We start from the raw sequence: 19,057 nt of genomic DNA, 5'->3' as shown, positions 1-19,057 counted from the left end.
GTGTCAGTCTTCACCTTCCACCTTGTTTAGACAAGGTCTTATTTTTTTGTTTGTTCATTTGCCATTTTGTATATCACACATTGTATGGGTTCTAGAGATCTGAGCTCAGGCCTTAACACTTGTGCAGCAAGCACTTTACACAGTAAGCCATCTCCTAGCCTCAGCTTTGACCCTTTACAAAACAGATTTATGTATTTTGTATGTGAGTGTTTTGCTGTGTATGGTGCCCACAGAGCCAGAAGGCAGCCTTGAATCCTTTGGAACGAGGGTGACTGTGAGCCAACCACATGGTGCTGGGAACTGAACCCGGGTCCTCTGGAAGAGTGGCAAGTGCTCGTAACAGCCGAGACCTCTCTGTGGTCTCCGTCCTTGACTTTTGAATGAAACCTACAAATTAGTGCTGTCATATTTGGCAGATGGCCCCAAGAAAATCAGAACTGTGAACAAATAACAGCTTAGGAAGATAGGTCCTTTTCCCTGAGTAAGTGCTCGTTTATTTCTTGATAATCATTATTAGTCTTTAGATTATGACTCCACTCAATAAATCATTTGCATAAACTGTACAGTCATGCCTCAATTCAACTCATTTGAAACCTGAGAACCATACTGCCATGCAAGGAGTCTTTAGCTTTCCCCCTGGCAACCCCGTTTCACCTTTCCTGGGAGCAAAGGTACATTGTTTACAAATCAAACAGTTACTCATAATAAACTATTAAAAATGTGTTTTAAAACAATTATTTGGGGGGTTGGGGATTTAGCTCAGTGGTAGAGTGCTTGCCTAGGAAGCGCAAGGCCCTGGGTTCGGTCCCCAGCTCCAAAAAAAAGAACCAAAAAAAAAAAAAAAAAAAAAAAAAACAATTATTTGGTATCCGTTTAATTTTAGTCTGTGTGAAAGTGAAAGCAAGTGTGTATCCTAGTGAGGAGATGTGCTTGTTCATATTCTCGTGGGCACTGCTGAGCTACACCCCCAGCTTGCTTGTTTATTTTTACAAAAGGAACTAATTCAGTCGTAACTGAGTTTTTGATATTGCAGACATAGAGACTCTCTGACATGGTTCAGAGCTGATAGATATTTTGATTGTGCAATCATCAATGTTTTGCATACCACCTCACATAAATATCTAGTATAAAGTGGCAGACTGTATTTAGGCTATTTAAAAAAAATGATTTTTTTAAGTTCTTTTCTTTAGGAATCACTGTAATATGTTTAATAGTAAATCAGTGTACTTGTAAAGCTTTTATATGGGTTCATTTTTATCAGAAATGTACATTTGTTTGGGTTTGGTAGCACATACCTATAAACAAGTGTAGACACTTGAAGCGAGGAGCATCAGAAGTGCAGAGTTATACCCGCGTACATGGGGAGTCTAATGAAGGTCAGCCTGGACTCGAGATCTTGTTTCAAGAAAATTTTCAAATTTAAAATACACACACACACACACACACACACACGTTTGCCCCCCTTCCTCTTCCTCCCTGTCTCCCTACCTCACCCAGTACTAGGGATTATACCAGGGCCTTGAATATGCAAGGCAACTACTTTACCACTGAGCTCTGTCTGCACCCATAAAATGATAAATTCTTTAGGACCTGTGATAACTTGATTCGATCAGTTTGTTTACTAGTGACCACCCCAGTGTAGGGGCAAGAACAAGATGTTTAAAAAGTAGAATTCAGGGCTGGAGAGATGGCTCAGGGGTTAAGAGCACTGACTGTTCTTCCAGAGATCCTGAGTTCAATTCCCAGCAACCACATGGTGGCTCACAACCATCTGTAATGAGATCTGATGCCCTCTTCTGGTGTGTCTGAAGACAGCTACAGTGTACTTATATATAATAAATGAATAAATCTTAAAAAAAATAGAATTCAGAGAACCATGCTGTACATACAACCTTTTTTTGGGTGGTGGTGGTGGTGGTGGTTGGTTGTGTTTTGATTTTGTTGGATCAACCTTTCCTACTAAAGCAGACACATAGCCTCGCGTGCTGGTTATCCTCATCGTCAGCCTAACCGAGAATGACCTGGGGAGAGTCTCAGTAAAGGACTGTCTAGATGAGACTGGCCTGCAGGCATGGCTCTGGGAGATTGCTTTTATTTATTCTGGATTTTCTGAACACGGTCTCACTTTGTAGCCTTGGTCCTGGAACTCACTATGTTAGTGCTGGAGTGAGAGGTGTGATCCGCCACATCCACTGGAAGACAGTTTGGCTAGCCTTAAGTGATGTGAGAAGGCCCGCTGGCCGTGCACAGCGCCCTTTGGACCCTGCACTGTATATGAGTAGAAACCTAGCATTCGCTCTCCTGCTCCTGACTGGGTGTGCAATGACCAGTCTCAAGTCCTTCTCCAGGACGTGCCCCAGTGTTGGACTACCATGTGAGACTCAGCTAAAATAAACCCTTTCTCCCCTGAGTCGCAGCAGCAAAAGTAAAACTAAAAGGTGCTCCTGAGGAATTCTTTGAGCCCTATGTCTAGACAACGATTGTTTGCCCTATGTTCCCATGGATCCTCTCTCCTTAGGCCCAAGACGTATTTCCCTCCTTCCATGCCACCCTTAGGCACTTGACATTGTGACATTGATGGGTCAGGCTACACTCCTATCCTGGGATACGATACATGCAGCACACGATTCAAGGTCAGACTCCTGTATCCCACCATGTCAGCCTACTTTACCAGGGAGGCTGAATGTGGAAAAATTTCTGAAAAGAAATGAGTTGGGGAAAGGCATGTTGCTGTAGTCATCACTCCTTCTCTGAGATACTGAGAAATGTCTGGAGCGAGTTTTGATCAAAGTATTTGTGGGGTGAGGCAGACACATGGAACAGAAACTATACTTAATGGTCCTTTGCCTCCGTGATAGAGGCAAAAGTTATCCACCGGCCAAATACCACTCTCTGGTTTGTGTCTGGATGCCTGACACTCTGCCTTACTGGCCGTATCTAGTTGTGTGTGACCGCTCAGAGCAGCCTTGTTCAGAATGCAGTGCATGTGTCCTGTGTGGGTGGAATACCATCGCCAGGATATTGAACCGTGGAGTCTAGCCCAAGTTCACTAATGACCGTGTTCTTACTCTGGTAGCACACTCCAGGCCGTGGTGCTCATTGTGTGCCACAGCATCCACATGGTGTGAGGCCTACGATTGAACTCAGCTTGTCAGGCTGGCAGTGGTGCTGTTATCCACTGAGCCAAGCCATCTCACTGGTCCTCCTTCCTACTCTTTTTTTCTTTCTTTCTTTTCCCCAGAGCTGAGGACCGAACCCAGGGCCTTGCGCTTGCTAGGCAAGCGCTCTACCACTGAGCTAAATCCCCAACCCCTCCTTCCTACTCTTAATTCGCTTCTTATGACTGTGATCCAGATCTCCTTTGTCTTCCATTCTCTGTTGTCCAAGGGCAAAGGAAGGATTCTCTGCATTATCCTATTTTCTTGCCTCTAATGCCATCTTAGTATAAATTGAGAGTGGAACAGATTAAAGACGTTTTGTCTATTTAAATCTTCACATGTTCCTGGTTTTGCAAGCTCCTGACTTCGTAGCCTGACTTGTCCCAAGTATTCAACCTTATTTTGCTCTACTGCTTTTTCTAATACAACATTTGGGTTAAAATGTGGAGACTAAAAACTTGATGTTTTATGTATCTTTGGGTCATTGACAGTGGAATTGCTGTGGGTGGGTGTGGGCATTGCTTACAGGCTAAATAAAGGCTGTTGGTAAGAGACGTATGCTCTGTCCCCATATCCCTCTGTCCCCACAACGTATCTAAAGATTCTGCATTCTGCTCCCATAGTCGACCAGAATCTCAGCCCTGTTCAGAGATGTTTGTGTCCTGACTGAGCCTGTCATCATTCAGTTGTGTTTGTCTCTGTCTTCCTAGGTGGCCTTGGCAGGGTGGTCAATGGAGCCTTCATGGTGCTGAAAGGGCATCGGTCCATCGTTAACCAGGTCCGCTTTAACCCCCACACCTATATGATCTGCTCTTCTGGTGTGGAGAAGATTATCAAGGTGAGGCACTTTCCCCGTCTGTCCTTTTAAAGAAATGTTTGTAAGAAACTAGAACAATGTGTCTAGGGATTTATATCTAAATGTTTTGACTATCAAAATCCTCCATGAGTGAGGAATGGTGACACATGCCTTATAAACTGACGCTTGGAACTGAGGCCGGGAGAACCACCATTCCAAAGCTAGCTATGCTGCCGAGCAAGACTCTGGCTCCCAAGGGGTTAAACACTAGAAGGCGGCATCGCAACACTAGTGGAGCAGGTGCACATGTGTTTATCCCGCTCTCATGAGGCAGAGGCACGCAGGTCTCTATTCTCGTAAGCTAGCATAGGCTATACGGTGAATCCAGGCCAGGCAGGGCTACACACTATGAGTCTGGTTTTTGTTTGTTGTTTTTAAATGATTTTTTTAAGTTCTTTTCTTTAGGAATCACTGTAATATGTTTAATAGTAAATCAGTGTACTTGTAAAGCTTTTATATGGGTTCATTTTTATCAGAAATGTACATTTGTTTGGGTTTGGTAGCACATACCTATAAACAAGTGTAGACACTTGAAGCGAGGAGCATCAGAAGTGCAGAGTTATACCCGCGTACATGGGGAGTCTAATGAAGGTCAGCCTGGACTCGAGATCTTGTTTCAAGAAAATTTTCAAATTTAAAATACACACACACACACACACACACACACACACACACACACACACACACACACATTTGCCCCCCTTCCTCTTCCTCCCTGTCTCCCTACCTCACCCAGTACTAGGGATTATACCAGGGCCTTGAATATGCAAGGCAACTACTTTACCACTGAGCTCTGTCTGCACCCATAAAATGATAAATTCTTTAGGACCTGTGATAACTTGACTTTTAAGTAAAGAGAGATTATGCTTTGTACAATAGTTAAATTTTCTTAATTATTTTTGTAAAGATTTTATTTATTTTATGAATATAAGTACACTGTAGTTATATTTAGACACACCAGAGGAGTGCATCAGATGGTTGTGAGCCACCATGTGGTTGCTGGAAATTGAACTCAGGACCTCTGGAAGAGCAAGCAGTGCTCTTAACCCCTGAGCCATCTCTCTAGCCCTTCCTCAGTATTTTTTAAATGACAGTAAAACCTGAGAGAAATTTCAAAGGAAGAGTTTTGGGATGATTTAGTACTTTTCCTCCTTATTTTACTGTTTGAGAATTTCATACATGCATATAGTATATTTTGATCAAATCTACCCCTTACAATTCATGCCCTGTTAACCCTACCACTCTCCCCTCCCAACTTTATGTGCTTTGGGTTTTGTTGTTGTTGTTTTGTTTTGTTTTGTTTTGTTTTGTTTTGTTTTGTTTAAGCCATTTAGTCCACTTAGTGCTTTTGGATGTGTATGGGGTGCGGGGAAGGAGAGCGAGGTGGTGTGTGCAGCTTCCTGTGTTCCTCCAGCAGCCATCAGTTGCTACGCGCTCCTCAGCTAGGGTTGGGACTTAGGGAGCACCTTCCTATTCATGCTGGAGTCTACTGTGGCTTACGTTTGCCTCTGAGAGTTCACATGTGCAGTTGCCCTGCCGTGTCCAGGAAGCCACTGTGGTTATCCATCACCTGTCTTCACAGTGATCTGAGCTTTGGGAAGGGATTATAGATATATCATTTGGCACAGAGTACCCTGTAGCCCCTATTATTTGCAGACAATGAAATTTAAGCTACAAATTGCTGTCACATGGTTAACATATGGAAGGCCAGGAGAGAATCTTACCCCACCCACAGCCTTCACCTTGCTGGCAGAGGAAGCAGACTTCTGACTAGACCATATCAGTCATCCTTCATAGGACAGTCATTGAAACAGCCTGTCCCTCACATTGCTTCCCCTCTCCTTTGGCCTATGATTAATAGGTTGGCACTGTAAAACATGCCCTTTCTAGGCCTGTTGACGTCATTCCCTTCAGAACGCTCTCTGCTTGGGCATCTCCTTTAGAAGAGAAATTCCTGTTTGGCATCTACTTGGATGCTTCTGTGCTGAGTCTCCTCAGATATTGTTTAAGTCAACTGAAGTCTTAACTCTAAAGGTCATAGGTTGGAAACTGGCCAAGTTCTCAAGAAAAAGAAGAAAATGTTTTCTTTGTGAGGTTATCCAGACTGAGCTGTGGAACTCACTGCTCCCAGGTTCCCATAGGAACAGAGAGGCACACTTGGCCATTTAAAACCTTGAGCATGCACAGTGAGAGTAGACACAAAGGGGTTCTCTAGGGTTCTCAGCTTTGCTTTCTCACATGTTTCCCCACTTGCCATCTGGGCATAGTATAGTTGGGTTTGGTGAGACAGGAGGACACAGTCCCAGGTCAGGACAGCCTGAGTTACACAGCCAGACTGTCCAGGTCAGCCTGGGCTACACAGACTCAGTCTCAGAACAAAAAAGAAAAAGGAAAGGAAAAATAAATGCAGGAGAGGCAATGGGAAAGATCAGGTTGAAACTAAGTGCTGGCCCCACCTCTCTGTTGGAATGATCACCCTTGCCTAAGCCTACACCATCCTGAAAGACCCCTAATTCTCTGCAATCTGCATATGTCTCCTATTGTGAGGGCTTGCCACCTTTGCCTGGGATTTATCTGGGCCTGACACCTGCTATTTATTTACTTCACTGCTTGCTGCTTCTACAGGGCCAGGTCAGTGGCTCATGTGGGATCTGATTCCCTCTGTCCACTCTCCTTTCTCAGCTTGGAAAGGAGTCCCCTTTGAGAGAGCCAACCTTTTCACACCCGTAACAGTTCCTCTGTTTCTCTGAATGCCCACACATCGCAAAAGAAAGGGTTGGTTTATAGCTAAAACTTAAGAAGTGGAGCAAATTCTTTTTCTCCCCCAAAGCTCTTTATTGTATCTACTGTGTGCTTGCTGCTCATGGCAGCCCCTATGGGGAGCACGATGACAAAGAGAGGTCACACAAGTCTCCCTAGGGATTGATGACCCAGGAGGAGAGAGAAGAAATAACGGTAAAAGGGATCCCAAGACATGGAGACAAATTTTTGTTTGTTTGCTTGCTTGTTTTTCAAGACACGGTTTTTTTCTTAGTGGCTCCCTGACTGTCCAGGAACTCATTCTGTAGACCAGGTTAATCTGAAGCTATCACTGCCTCCCAAGTGTTTTCCAAGCTAACAAAGCACTTTAGAAAGAAGGATTTTTCTCATTTGGGAGAATCTCAATAGAGGTTACTATCTGAGTTATCCTCTGAACTGTAGACTTCAAGAGAAGAACAGAAGTGGGCTTGCTTGCTTGGAGCTCCTCCCACTTCTGTTCTCTCATTTTCTTTATGAATCCTGCATTCACTTGACCTTAAGTCTTTAAATGTAATTAACATTATTTTATGTGTATGATCATTTTGCGTGCATATATGTCTGTGTACCACATGCATGCCCAGTGCCTGTAATGGTCAGAAGAAGACTGAATTCCCTGGAACTGGAGTTAGACCATTTTGAGCTGTGTTGTGGGTACTAGAAATCAAACCTGGGTCCTCTAGAAGAACAGCAAGTGCTATTAACCACTGAGCCATCTCTGTAACCCCCCAGCATTGCTGTACTTTTGAATGGTTGATTTTGATCTAAAGAAATGGACAGCTTGGGGCTGGAGAGATGACTCAGTGGTTAAGAGCACTGACTGCTCTTCCAGAGGTCCTGAGTTCAAATCTCAGCAACCACATGGTGGCTCACAACCATCTGTAATGGGATCAGATGTCCTCTTCTGGTGTGTCTGAAGACAGCTACAGTGTACTCATATACAAAATAAATAAATAAATCTTAAAAAAAAAAAAAGAAATGGACAGCTTGTTAATTCTTTGTAATGGTCCTGGGCAGGGTAATGGGGGTCAGTAATTCTGATGGCCAGCTAAAGCACTTTGGTCTTAAAGCTTTCTGGCTGTCAGGCTCAACCACCAATTAAAGAGGAAGCAACATGCTCATTAATGCCTGGCTATAGCCTACATCGTGTTATCACTCTCATAACTATGGTTGAGAAGTGGAGGCTTTCCAGGATGAAGGGATTTGCTTAGGACTATGGGAAATGGTGGGACACAGGCTTCTGCTCCTCTGTACTGCTCTCAAACAAACACTGACTTCTAGGGGGAAGTTCTGTCTTGCTCCGAGTCTTAGAACTACATTAAAGTCCATCTAACTCAATGTTTGAATGGAGGAGCCACGCCTCACCCAGGGTCACCATTCAACTAGGAGTCTGCACTCCCAAGTCTGCTGCCTCCTGATCCAGTCTTACTCTGTTGCCCCGAACTTTAGGAATACACAGTTAGCTTAACCTGACACCTTCCAGGGCCAAAATAAAATTGACTTTTATTTCTGAAGAGAAAATGTTGGGACTGGGAGATTAGAACTTTAAAAATGGCTTCTCAAGGGGCTGGTGAAATGGCTCAGTGATTAAAAGCACTGGCTATTCTTGCAAAGGACCAGGGTTCAATTCCCAGTACCCACATGGTTGCTCCTAACTTTCTGTAACTCTAGTTTCAGGGCATCTGACTACCTCCTCTGGCCTCTAATGTGGGCAAAACACTAAAATGCATAAAATAAAATTTTAATTTTAAAGTGGTTTGTGAGGTAGGCTACATAAAATTTTTAATTTTAAAAAGTGGCTTATAAAGTAGTCAGGCCATTTCTGTGAGCAAAGTGGATTTCAAAGTGGATTTATATTTCTAGGAAAAACATTTTTTCATATTAGGGAATATGGCTAATGACATTTTGTTATTTTTTTAACTGGGAAAATGAAACACTTGGCTAAGAATTAAGAATGAGGCCGGAAAAAAGCACCCTAATGTCAGCTTCCTTCCTTCCACCAAACTCCTCTATCCTCAGGATCTGTTTGCAGAGACGGTGGTCTGTAGCTCTAGTGTTGTGTTGCCTAAATATTTTCCAGCATTAGCTGTCACAGAGAATTTAACTGTCTCCCTTCGCTTTCTGCTGCTTGCTCTACGCTTACTATATGTTAGCGTCGCGTTAGCATGTCTCATCTGTGCTGACGGCCTCGAGTGCACGATCCTGTGACTTAATGAGCCACAGTCTCTTAATGGAGCTTCAGGATCAACCCTGTCCTGGCATGGAAGGAAACAGACTGAGAGAAGAGCGCATCAGGGCTGCTGGTGTTGAGGAGTGGCTAGCCCTAGGTGTCATCAGCCTCCTGCAATCTGGAAATCTTGTCAGAGGCCACCTTTCAGGGATAGCCAAGAAAGATGTAGTGGGGTAGGAGGCCTTGGACATTTCCTAGGGGGTGAATTTGCTCTTAGTTTGCTTCAGAGAAACTGAATGGGGGAGGATGGGATACTGTCCTCTGAGTGAGTTGCCATCCAAAGATAGGCACTGGCCTGTCAGGCAAGAAAGTGACTGGACTTCGATCAAGGTTCCACGGCTATGGGCTGGCATAACTGAATTGCTCAGTGCTGTTCTTGGACCTGTCTAGCTATCAGGTGGAGTTGATTTTTCTCATTTGTATCAACATCCCAATTACCTTGATTTGCATAACACACCACCACTGTCCAGCTCAGGTTTTGGGGAAACGCCTGAATTTAAAACTCCAGTTTTAAACTTTAAACTTTGCAGCTGTGAGTGTGCAAGCGTAACCACCGGGGAGAGACCTGGTAAGGGATGGCATTACAGTCACCCTCCATGGGCAGCGTGTCTCACCTCTTCCTGAAGCTAGCAGAGTTACCCCTGAAGCTGGCCAGCAGCTAACCCCTGGTTAAGAGAACCCAGTTTCCTGGGTAACTGAGGCCTGCATGTCCAAGAGGGGAGTGCAGTGTAGGCAGTTGTCTATTCTTGTCAGGCATCAGTGAGTAATTCTCATTGGTTAAAAATAGAATACTGTTGTTTGGAAGAAGTGGGGCTATAGGCTGAAATCTTTTTAGGGTATGTGGTTGGTTGGTTGGTTGGTATTTTTTAGACAGGGTCTCACAATGTAGCCCTGGAGCTTAGCTGTGTAGAGCAGACTGGCCTTGAACTCACAGAAACCTGCCTGCCTCTGCCTCTGCCTCTCAGAAGTGTGCCACCATGCCTGGCAAGGAATATTTTCACTCTGGAAAAACTTTTTCTGTGCATAGCTTCAATATTCCAAAATTTTTAAAATTACATTGCCTAATATTCATGTCATCTTTCACCCGTCCTCTTAGATTAAGGTTACAATTTCTAAATGTACTGACAGAAGACTTAAGGGGGAAGAGATAATATCTGTGTATCCATCTAAAAACATGCTTAGGTCTCTGCATCCAAGTCTAATTCTATGCGCTAAACTGCTTTTACTGACCTTTGAGAGCCACACTTTTGATAAACAGTTTATAAGAGCCAGTCTACTAAAGAGTTTGGATTGTGTTTTGTTTTCAAAAAAGTTCTGGCTGTATAGCTCAGGTTGTCCCTGAGACCTCCGTCCTTAGTCCCAAGTGCTAGTATTACAAGAGTGCATTGTACCTGTAAAGAACATGTTTTTAAAGTTGCTTTGTGACTTTAGAATGACAGTGATCTGGGGGGAGACCTTTAGTGGTCTTTACCATGGCCAGCTACTGAGCACGTCCCATTCAATCCTGGTTGCTTTGTCTTTCATCTTCTGTGTAGATCTGGAGCCCATACAAGCAGCCAGGATGTACAGGAGACCTCGATGGTCGGATTGAAGATGATTCCCGCTGCCTCTACACCCATGAAGAGTACATCAGCCTTGTACTGAACAGTGGGAGTGGCCTGTCCCACGACTACGCTAACCAGTCGGTCCAGGAAGACCCCCGGATGATGGCTTTCTTTGACTCTTTGGTGCGCCGTGAAATCGAGGGCTGGAGCTCAGACTCAGACAGTGACCTCAGCGAGAGTACTATCCTTCAGCTGCATGCGGGCGTCAGTGAGCGCTCTGGCTACACTGACTCGGAGTCCTCAGCCTCACTGCCCCGCTCCCCACCTCCCACAGTGGACGAGTCTGCTGACAATGCCTTCCACCTGGGGCCCCTGCGAGTCACCACCACAAGTGCAGTGGTATCAACCCCAGCAACGCCAACATGTGAGGATGCGGCCTCTCGACAGCAGCGCCTGTCCGCTCTGAGGCGCTATCAGGACAAACGCCTCCTGGCCCTGTCCAATGAGTCTGATTCTGAAGAGAATGTTTGTGAGGCTGAACTGGACACAGATCTCTTCCCTCGGCCACGGTCACCCAGCCCTGAGGATGGATCTAGCAGTTCCAGCAGCTCCACTAGCTCTGAGGATGAAGAAGAACTGAACCAACGCCGAGCCAACACCCGGCAGCGAAACGCCATGCGGAGGCGACAGAAGACAGCCCGGGAAGAGCGGCCCAATGCTCCAGTCAAATCCACCAACACCTACATTGGAGAGGACAATTACGACTACCCACAGATCAAGGTAGATGACCTCTCCTCCTCCCCAAACTCCTCCCCTGAGCGTAGCACTTCCACTCTGGATATTCAGCCAAGCCGGGCACCACCAGCTGCCAACATGGAATCAGTTGAGCGTAAGATTTATAAAGCTTACAAATGGCTCCGCTACTCCTACATCTCTTACTCAAATAACAAAGATGGGGAAACCTCCCTAGTGACAGAGGAAGCAGATGAAGGAAGAGCAGGAACCAGCCACAAAGACAACCCAACCCCTTCTTCCAGTAAGGAAGCCTGTCTAACAGCCACAACCCAGAGGAGCCAGGACCAGTCTCCTGAGGGCTGCAGCAGTGATGCTTGCAAAGAAGGGACGTCTGCTAGAAATCCCAACAGCGGTGCAAGCCACGAGCACAGCGGCCATCCTTGGGCAGAGGTGCCAGAGGGCACCTCTCAGGATGCTAACAACAGTGGCTCTCTGGAACACTCTTTTGAAACCAAGAAGCTCAATGGAAAGGCTCTGTGCAAGGCCCTGAGCAGTCGGGCTGAGGAGCCATCCTCCCCTCCTGTCCCCAAGGCATCGGGCTCCACTCTCAACAGTGCATCTGGCAACTGTCCCAGGACCCAGTCTGATGACAGTGAGGAGAGGAGCCCTGACACCGTCTGTGCCAACCACAACAATGGACGCTTGCACCCCAGACCCCTTCACCCCCACAACAATGGGCAGAACTCTGGGGAGCTGGAGTCAGTGGCCTGCTCTTCCCCAGGACACCTAGACACTGACCATGATAGCCCATCCCTGACAGGGACACTCCTACACAAAGATTGTTGTGGGTCTGAGATGGCCTGTGAGACCTCAACTGCTGGAATGAGAGAGGACCCCACTGACCCCTCAGCCATGGACAGCAGCAAGGTTGTTCATGGCCAAAGTGGCCTCAAAAGGCACCGAATTGAATTGGAAGACACAGATTCAGAGAATTCCTCCTCAGAGAAGAAATTAAAAACATGATAAATACAAAGGGAAAACAAAAGCTACAAAAAGTAGCCTTACAAAATAATTTTTCTTGTTTAGTGAACACAGAGGAAAGGAAAAGTATTAAAGGCACATAAAACCAGGGCCTGAAATGTGTCTGCTGCTGCTCCTTCTGTTAGCCACTCACCAGTGGTCGGATGTCTAGCTGGCACTGCCTCGTGCTCTGCTGAGAGCACTGCCAGCAGCTCTTCTCTAGTGAGATGTAGCATAGCATCCCTGTGCAGGTTCTGTTACGATGAGCCCGTCTTGGGACATTCGGCTTGTTCTGTGTGTGTGTGCCCACCGGCACATGTGGGCTTGTTGTCTTAGGAGACCTTTCTTTTAACTGTCCATCAGCAAAGACCTGTGAATCTGTAGCTTTTGCCGTCACACCTGTTCATTGTTCACATGACATGGTGTCCTGGTCGTAACAGAGTGTCTCTTAGATCAGAGTGTGCTGCAGTGACTTGTGGATTTATGTAGCAGAAAGGAGATGCAGATGAAAGAGGCCTTCCTTCAGCTCATTGGCTGTGCTGAAGAGGAAAACATGGTTCCTTTTTTAAATGCTCCATGTTTTCTCCAGCTCACATATCACTGAGCATTTACTGTGGCTCTAAGTGGAACGTTGCTCTTGCTAATAAGAGGCTGACACTAGAGCTCAGATCCTGGTAGTGTCGCTGTGTACAGAAGGGGCAGAGCTATGATACGTGCTGTGAGGTGCCCGTACAATGACTAGTGGACAACACAACTTTAATCATTTAGGTGCTGGGTTCCTAAGAGGCACTCAAGGCCAGCAGGTGCTTCCTTGGCTCCAGGTAATGGAGTCCAGGCATACTGAAAGAAGAAAGGTCCCCTCGCTCTAATAGAAGAATGCTAATGAGTTGTAGTGAAGAGCAGAATGTGGTACTGTATTCTAATCCAGTGCCAATCTATCAGTCAGAAATGGGGGCCAGCACCTTCCCTCAGGTGTGGAGTAGTCAGAGCTGTGGGTTCCACCTGAACTTTGCAGAATAGTAACTTCTGTTAGGAGACAGGGAGTATGGAGAGAAGTCTCTGGTTTGTGTGTCCTGGCTCCCAGAAGACATTCTGTGCTGTTGAAGTAGGTAACAGTGGAGAGAAGAAAATATCACATTTCCAGTGTGTAGTGGTGATCGTAGTCCCTGAGTTGTCAATGAAGGGTCGTGCGAGGCAGGAAGACCTAAGGATGCTCCAGTGTCTTGGTGTAGATGGTAAAGCAAGAGGAAGGCAGAAGTGGAACTTTGGGTGCAGAGGTGCTAGGCAACAGAGGGAGGGCTCAGCACGAGGCAGCCGTGGCCTCACGGACCCCCAGTTCCTCTCTGAGGAGGACCTGTCCTGCTGGAATGGACCAAGAGAAGACCACCTGTGGAGGCTGAAGAATGGATACCCCTCAGTGCTGGGAGCCAGGGCCCTTGTAAAGGAAGGCGCTTGGTAAGAGCCAGGGGTGTGTGTCATCTTTCTGAGCTTCGCAGAAGGGAGATGTGCCTAGTATTTGTGTGTGTGGCTGAAGTGTAGAAGCACGGTTTGGAAAGGAGAGGAAGGCGCCTGAGTAGGGCGGGGGTGCATACAGTCAGCTGCTGGACTCTTCCTGGGGAGCGGGACAGTGACTCTGTAACCAACCTTAGAATCACTTTAGATTTGTAATCAAAATGGTTCTATGATTTACCTTTTGACTATTCGCAGATAATTGTAAATTCTGGTTTTATAAGCCCAAGTCATTTTACATTTGCTTTTTCAAAATTATTAAATTGGAATTTTTTAATCCTTTATATACAAAAAAAGAGTTATAAGCACTCAGTGTGTGTCTCTCTTCCCCTTAGTCAGCTTACCTGGTTCTTCTGTTCTGTTTTACTTTAATCAGATAGATTCACATTATCTTCCTGGAGGAAAAAGAAAGCAAAATTAGCTATTGATAATTAGTTTCCAAATGCCAAGAGTGGTCTTTCATTGCTAAAAGTTATCTCATTTGGGTATTCAAAAACATTCAAAAAGTCAGTTAGTTTGTAACTGTAGACACCGATAAAGGTCATCCTTTGCAGGATGCTACCAGTGCCATAAGTTTGGGTTGTCAGGAGATGGGCCCTAAAAAATGACCAGAGCAGGACAGAAAGGGATGCTTCTTTTAGCCAGTCTACACCCACTTCAGAGCTCTTGTGTTGTGTGGTCCTGGTATTGGAATCCTGGCCAGAACTACTTCACAGCCCCTTTGCCTAAACCATTGTGGAAGCCAGGCCTCCCATGTTGAAGACATTTTAATCCCCAAATTCCCCCATGATGTCTGTTTTCCCTAGCAGCAGAGGGCACTGATCAGATGGATTTTGTTCCTGCACCCTGTACATAATGTTTTGAGTGGCAGGTCCAGGGACGTGAGACCGTTGCTCTTCCCTTTGTTTCTCTCCTGGTTTTGTAAATGATTCTCAACTGATATATGAGTTCAATGAGCTGTTGGCTTGAGGCAAATGAAGTTTGCAACTGTGCTGATTTAATAGGAGTCTCGTGTTGTCTGTCAAGGTGCCTTCCTCTGCTGAAGCCTTACCTCTTCGCAGCCCTGCCTCTTCTTACCCAACAATGCTGACTCTTCTCTGTGTATATGCAAATAAACCTATTAATCACTTCCCCCTTGCTTCCTCTTCTCTTCCTGGGAAGACATGGTTGCTTAGACACCCTCTTCCTTCATTTCTTTGCTGTTTTAATTTCTGTCCAGTTGGAAACTTGATTTAAAGCCACACTGAAGACTAGAAGACAAATTCCATGTCTGACGATGGTCATGTCACTTCTGAATATTGAGACAAAAGTCACATCTGACAATAAAAGGAAAGGTAGGGGAGGCTGTGTCTACTTGGCCTCCTTCTCCAAGCTTATGGCACTCGGGATAGTGAAATCCTGAAAGTGGCATTTTTATTAGTTGGAATTGCACATTGCAGAGATAACCACCATCAGCCCTCCCCCAACCAATGTTTTCTGGTGCTTCCAAATGCCATGATGCTTCTCATGACATCTTTAAAAGAGAACAGTAAAAAACAGCAAACTCTATGTCATTCCTAAAAAATGCAGAAGACTGAAACATTCCTATCAACCAAGATTCTTGTCAGGAAAGCATACTTCCAGAGGAAGCCTGTTCTTCCCTTTCAACCTGAGGACAACCGTGTTGTAGGCCATGGGGGAAACACCAAGGTGCAGTCACACTCCTGACTCTGAGCAGGACAAAAATCACAGTGGCATAGTACAGCCCACACTAGTCTCAAACTGACAGTCCTCCTGTCTCAGCCTCCGAGGGCTAAGTTTCCAAATGTAAGTCACCATTCCTGTATTATTTTTAGGACAGGATTTTACTAGTTAGCCTATAATCCTGCTTCGGCAGGTGCACACGCACGCACACTCCATCACACCCAGCTTTAGCCTTTGGCAAGCTGTGTGGGTCTGTAGTGGAGTTATTCCAGTCAGAATGGCCATTCATCCTTCAGCATTAATACTAGAATAAAGTATCTTGAGTTTGGATAATCAAGCTGATTTTTATTGTCTTCAAAGATCCAGTGCTTCTGACAGTGTAAATGATAATCTGACCTATCCAGGCTCTAGTTGTATTTCATTGCTGATAGGTATGCTTCTTCAGGGTAGAAACTCAGAGGCAAAAATGACTCTGGGGAAGAGACCTGTGCAGTGCGCAAGCAGGAGGAGCCACTCCGTTCAGTTCACAATGTGTAGAAGAGTTCTCTAGAGCCTGTCCCACCGTGAGGAAGTCATCATCTGGCATTTCAAAAGGTCTGAGTTGGGAAATGACTCCTTGCTGAGCTCATGGGCTATTCCAGCAGAAGTACAGAATACTGGCTTCCTTTCCCTTTATCTGCCTGTCAGTACTCCACCAAGGCTAGAGAAAGACAAATACTAAGATACCCAGCTGCCCACAAAGTCCTTGGACAGAAGGGAAGTTGTGTTGTCTAGGAGAATTGAAAGGGAAGACATCTGGTAGTTTAGAAGATTTGAAAGATTCTGCAATGGAAGAAGTGGAGTATTCAATAGTGTCAACAGCTTCCTTGATCCATATGTTGGCAAATGCTAGTCAGGGGATGGGACTCAGTGATTATATAGTGCTCGCCTGCTATGTCTCAAGCAGTGCTGGGTTTAATATCCAGCACTGAAAAAACAGAACATTTGGGGCTGGAGAGATGGCTTAGTGGTTAAGAGCAATGGCTGCTCTTCCAGAGGGCCTGAGTTCAAATCCCAGCAACCACGTGGTGGCTCACAACCATCTGTAATGGGATCTGATGCTCTCTTCTGATGTGTCTGAAGATAACTACAGTGTACTCATATAAATAAATACTTTTTAAAAAAAGGAAAAGAAAAACAGAGCAATCACTAAACAAAACTCTCAAGTTTATTCTCAACTTTATCACTGAAGTCAAGAAAAGTGTAGAAAAACTTCTAGAATCCATAAATAGCATAGAAAAGGGAGGGAAAAGATTGCTAATCAGAACAACAGCATAAATAATTATGGCGAGTATAGTGGTGATTGGCAGGATTTCAGAGTAATAGACTTGTACAGACCATTCCACACTGGTTAGTGACTAATGAAGACTTGCCCCTACCTTTTTATGTCCCTTCCTGTTATTTTAATTATGCGTATGAGTGTGAGCATGTGATTGAATATGCCCACTGAGGCCAAAGGCATCAGATCCCCCTAGAAGTTGAGTTTCCAGGTTGCGGGTCACCTCATAAGAAGTATGCACTCTTAACTGGTGAGCAACCTCCCTAGCCCCTACCCTGTCCTCTCAGGGTCTCAGAGTCAGTGTGTTCCAGCATTTCTAGGCATTCCAAGACACCACCTTAAATAAAAAGTTATTTTCCTATCTTCCTAAGAGACCTGGGAGCGGAAATAGCACCAAACTTGAGTAATAAGTGTAGCCTACATTGGTTCTGAGTAAAGAACATGATTCAGGCAATTCCCCCAGACTCCTGGGAACTGTCAAATAGGTCCTTTTAACTTTAAAATGTGGCTTCTTCTGTTCCAGAAGCTTGGATCAGAGGGCTCTCTAGATTCTACTCAGACATCTCTGTGGTGCCCAACAGAGCTGGTCCATGAGCCAAGATCTTTGGCAAATATACAACTAACTACTCAGAGACTCGGAGTGTGTGTGTGTGTGTGTGTGTGTGTGTGTGTGTGTGTGTGTGTGTCTGAGAGAACCAACCTAGGATCAGTATGTATGTGTGTATGTAAAATAACACCATGTACAATAAGGCACATACCTGAGGATGACACGATAGGGAACACAAGTATTTACCATCATTGCCACCTCTCTTTTGTTGTGCTTGTTGAGTTGACATCCATGTGCACCACTAGGAGGCTTTTTGGATGGCAATTCAAAGGTATATGGGTAGTCAACATCCTCCAGAGAAAGAATGCTGTTTGCCAGCAAGTCTCAGCCTACAGCCACAGGAAAAGAGTAGGTATCCCCTTTACCATGGACATCATGAAGCTAGCTTTGGAGCCTTTGGGGGAGATCTTAGACCTCTGACCCTTGTAGTGCCATCTCCTAAGGCTGGAAGCTTAAAAGCCAGATATGGCTGATAGAAACCTCATAGATCCTTGCTCACAACAAACTTATAAAGGTTGAGATAAAGGGCAGCAAATTTTACTAAACTAAAATCTTAATATATACTGGAAAAAGACCTAAGCCTTAAGAGGTGGGACACCAAAGCTCTCTGGGCTTCTGAGGTCAAGTTCTTGGACCTGGTGCTGGGCCAAACCAAAGAGAATCTGGAAAGGGGGAAGCATGGAAAAGTGCTGCATGTGCCAAAGAAGAATTAACCAGTTTTCTATGCAGGATTGATTGAGGGGTGTGTGTGTTTGTGTGTGTGAGAGAGACAGAGACAGAGACACAGAGAGAGGGAGGGAGGAGGAGGGGCTAAACCATAAAAACCAACAAGGAAGTCTGACTAGATCAAGGAAGAAAAGATCAAGTTCACTGCCTGCCTTGGTAAAGGAGCCCGGTGCATGGCTGTGGGTCTCGGAGAGGGCAGAGAAATGTGAGAGGGGAGAGTTTTGCGTTGCTGGTGGAAAAGAGGCAATAGAATTACACTCAAAGGTGAAATGGTTTCAAGTAAAGCACATCTGCCCAAACAGAGGTCAGAACACTGTCGTGGAGCAGACAAGGCACTGGACAGGCAGAACATTAAGAAGCACTTTGGAGCTGACCCCACAGGAGAGGGGAAAGGGCCCTCACCAGTCCCTTCCATCCCATTACAAAGGTGGAAAATCAAGTTCCAGTTGGTGATCACTAAGGCTGGTGATTAACTGATCTCACTGCTTCCTAAACGTGGTCTGGCTTCCTGCAGGCATTTCCTAGTGGCCTCACTCTTACCAATTGTGACCGGGGCTGGATCACAACATACAGCAATAGTAGGGGATAGCAAATTGTCAGTCACATAGAGGCATGCCGAGTTCGGTGGAAGCTTTGGCAAAAGAAGAGTGACAAGTTTGGGACACCCTCCCCCTACACCCAAGAGCTTGCACCTCTGACCACATTCCCAGCTCTGGTTGGCTGTATGAGAAGAGTCACAACGTGCTGGGAACTAGAAAATAGAAGCCTGACTATTTAGGCTTAAAGCATGCCTGGGCTTGAGACTAAAAGACCCTTCAAGTTCAAGAAAGGGCCTGATGACTGCATGTAGTGGCAACCCGCCTTTAATCCCAGCA

General features: G+C 45.4%; 1 protein-coding gene across 4 annotated transcripts in view; it reads left to right on the top strand.

The window, feature by feature from the left end:
- Dcaf5 (DDB1 and CUL4 associated factor 5) overlaps positions 1 to 14,980 on the top strand; it is an 88,728-nt gene extending 73,748 nt beyond the window's left edge. For 3 of the 4 annotated variants that reach the window (XM_008764782.4, XM_006240279.5, XM_017594145.3), the window contains exons 8-9: positions 3,869 to 3,996; positions 10,576 to 14,979. In XM_008764782.4, coding sequence (XP_008763004.1) covers positions 3,869 to 3,996; positions 10,576 to 12,342 — 1,895 coding nt within the window. In that variant the 3' untranslated portion in view covers positions 12,343 to 14,979. Of the gene's footprint in view, positions 1 to 3,868; positions 3,997 to 10,575 lie in introns of all 4 variants that reach the window. The other variant, NM_001100718.1, reaches the window with a different exon arrangement.
- The last annotated feature ends 4,077 nt before the right edge of the window (positions 14,981 to 19,057 follow it).

Source organism: Rattus norvegicus, chromosome 6, assembly GCF_036323735.1.
Source record: "Rattus norvegicus strain BN/NHsdMcwi chromosome 6, GRCr8, whole genome shotgun sequence".
NCBI lineage: Eukaryota > Metazoa > Chordata > Mammalia > Rodentia > Muridae > Rattus > Rattus norvegicus.
The sequence above is the reverse complement of the archived record's forward strand: the minus strand, read 5'-3'. Positions and strand labels throughout refer to the sequence as shown.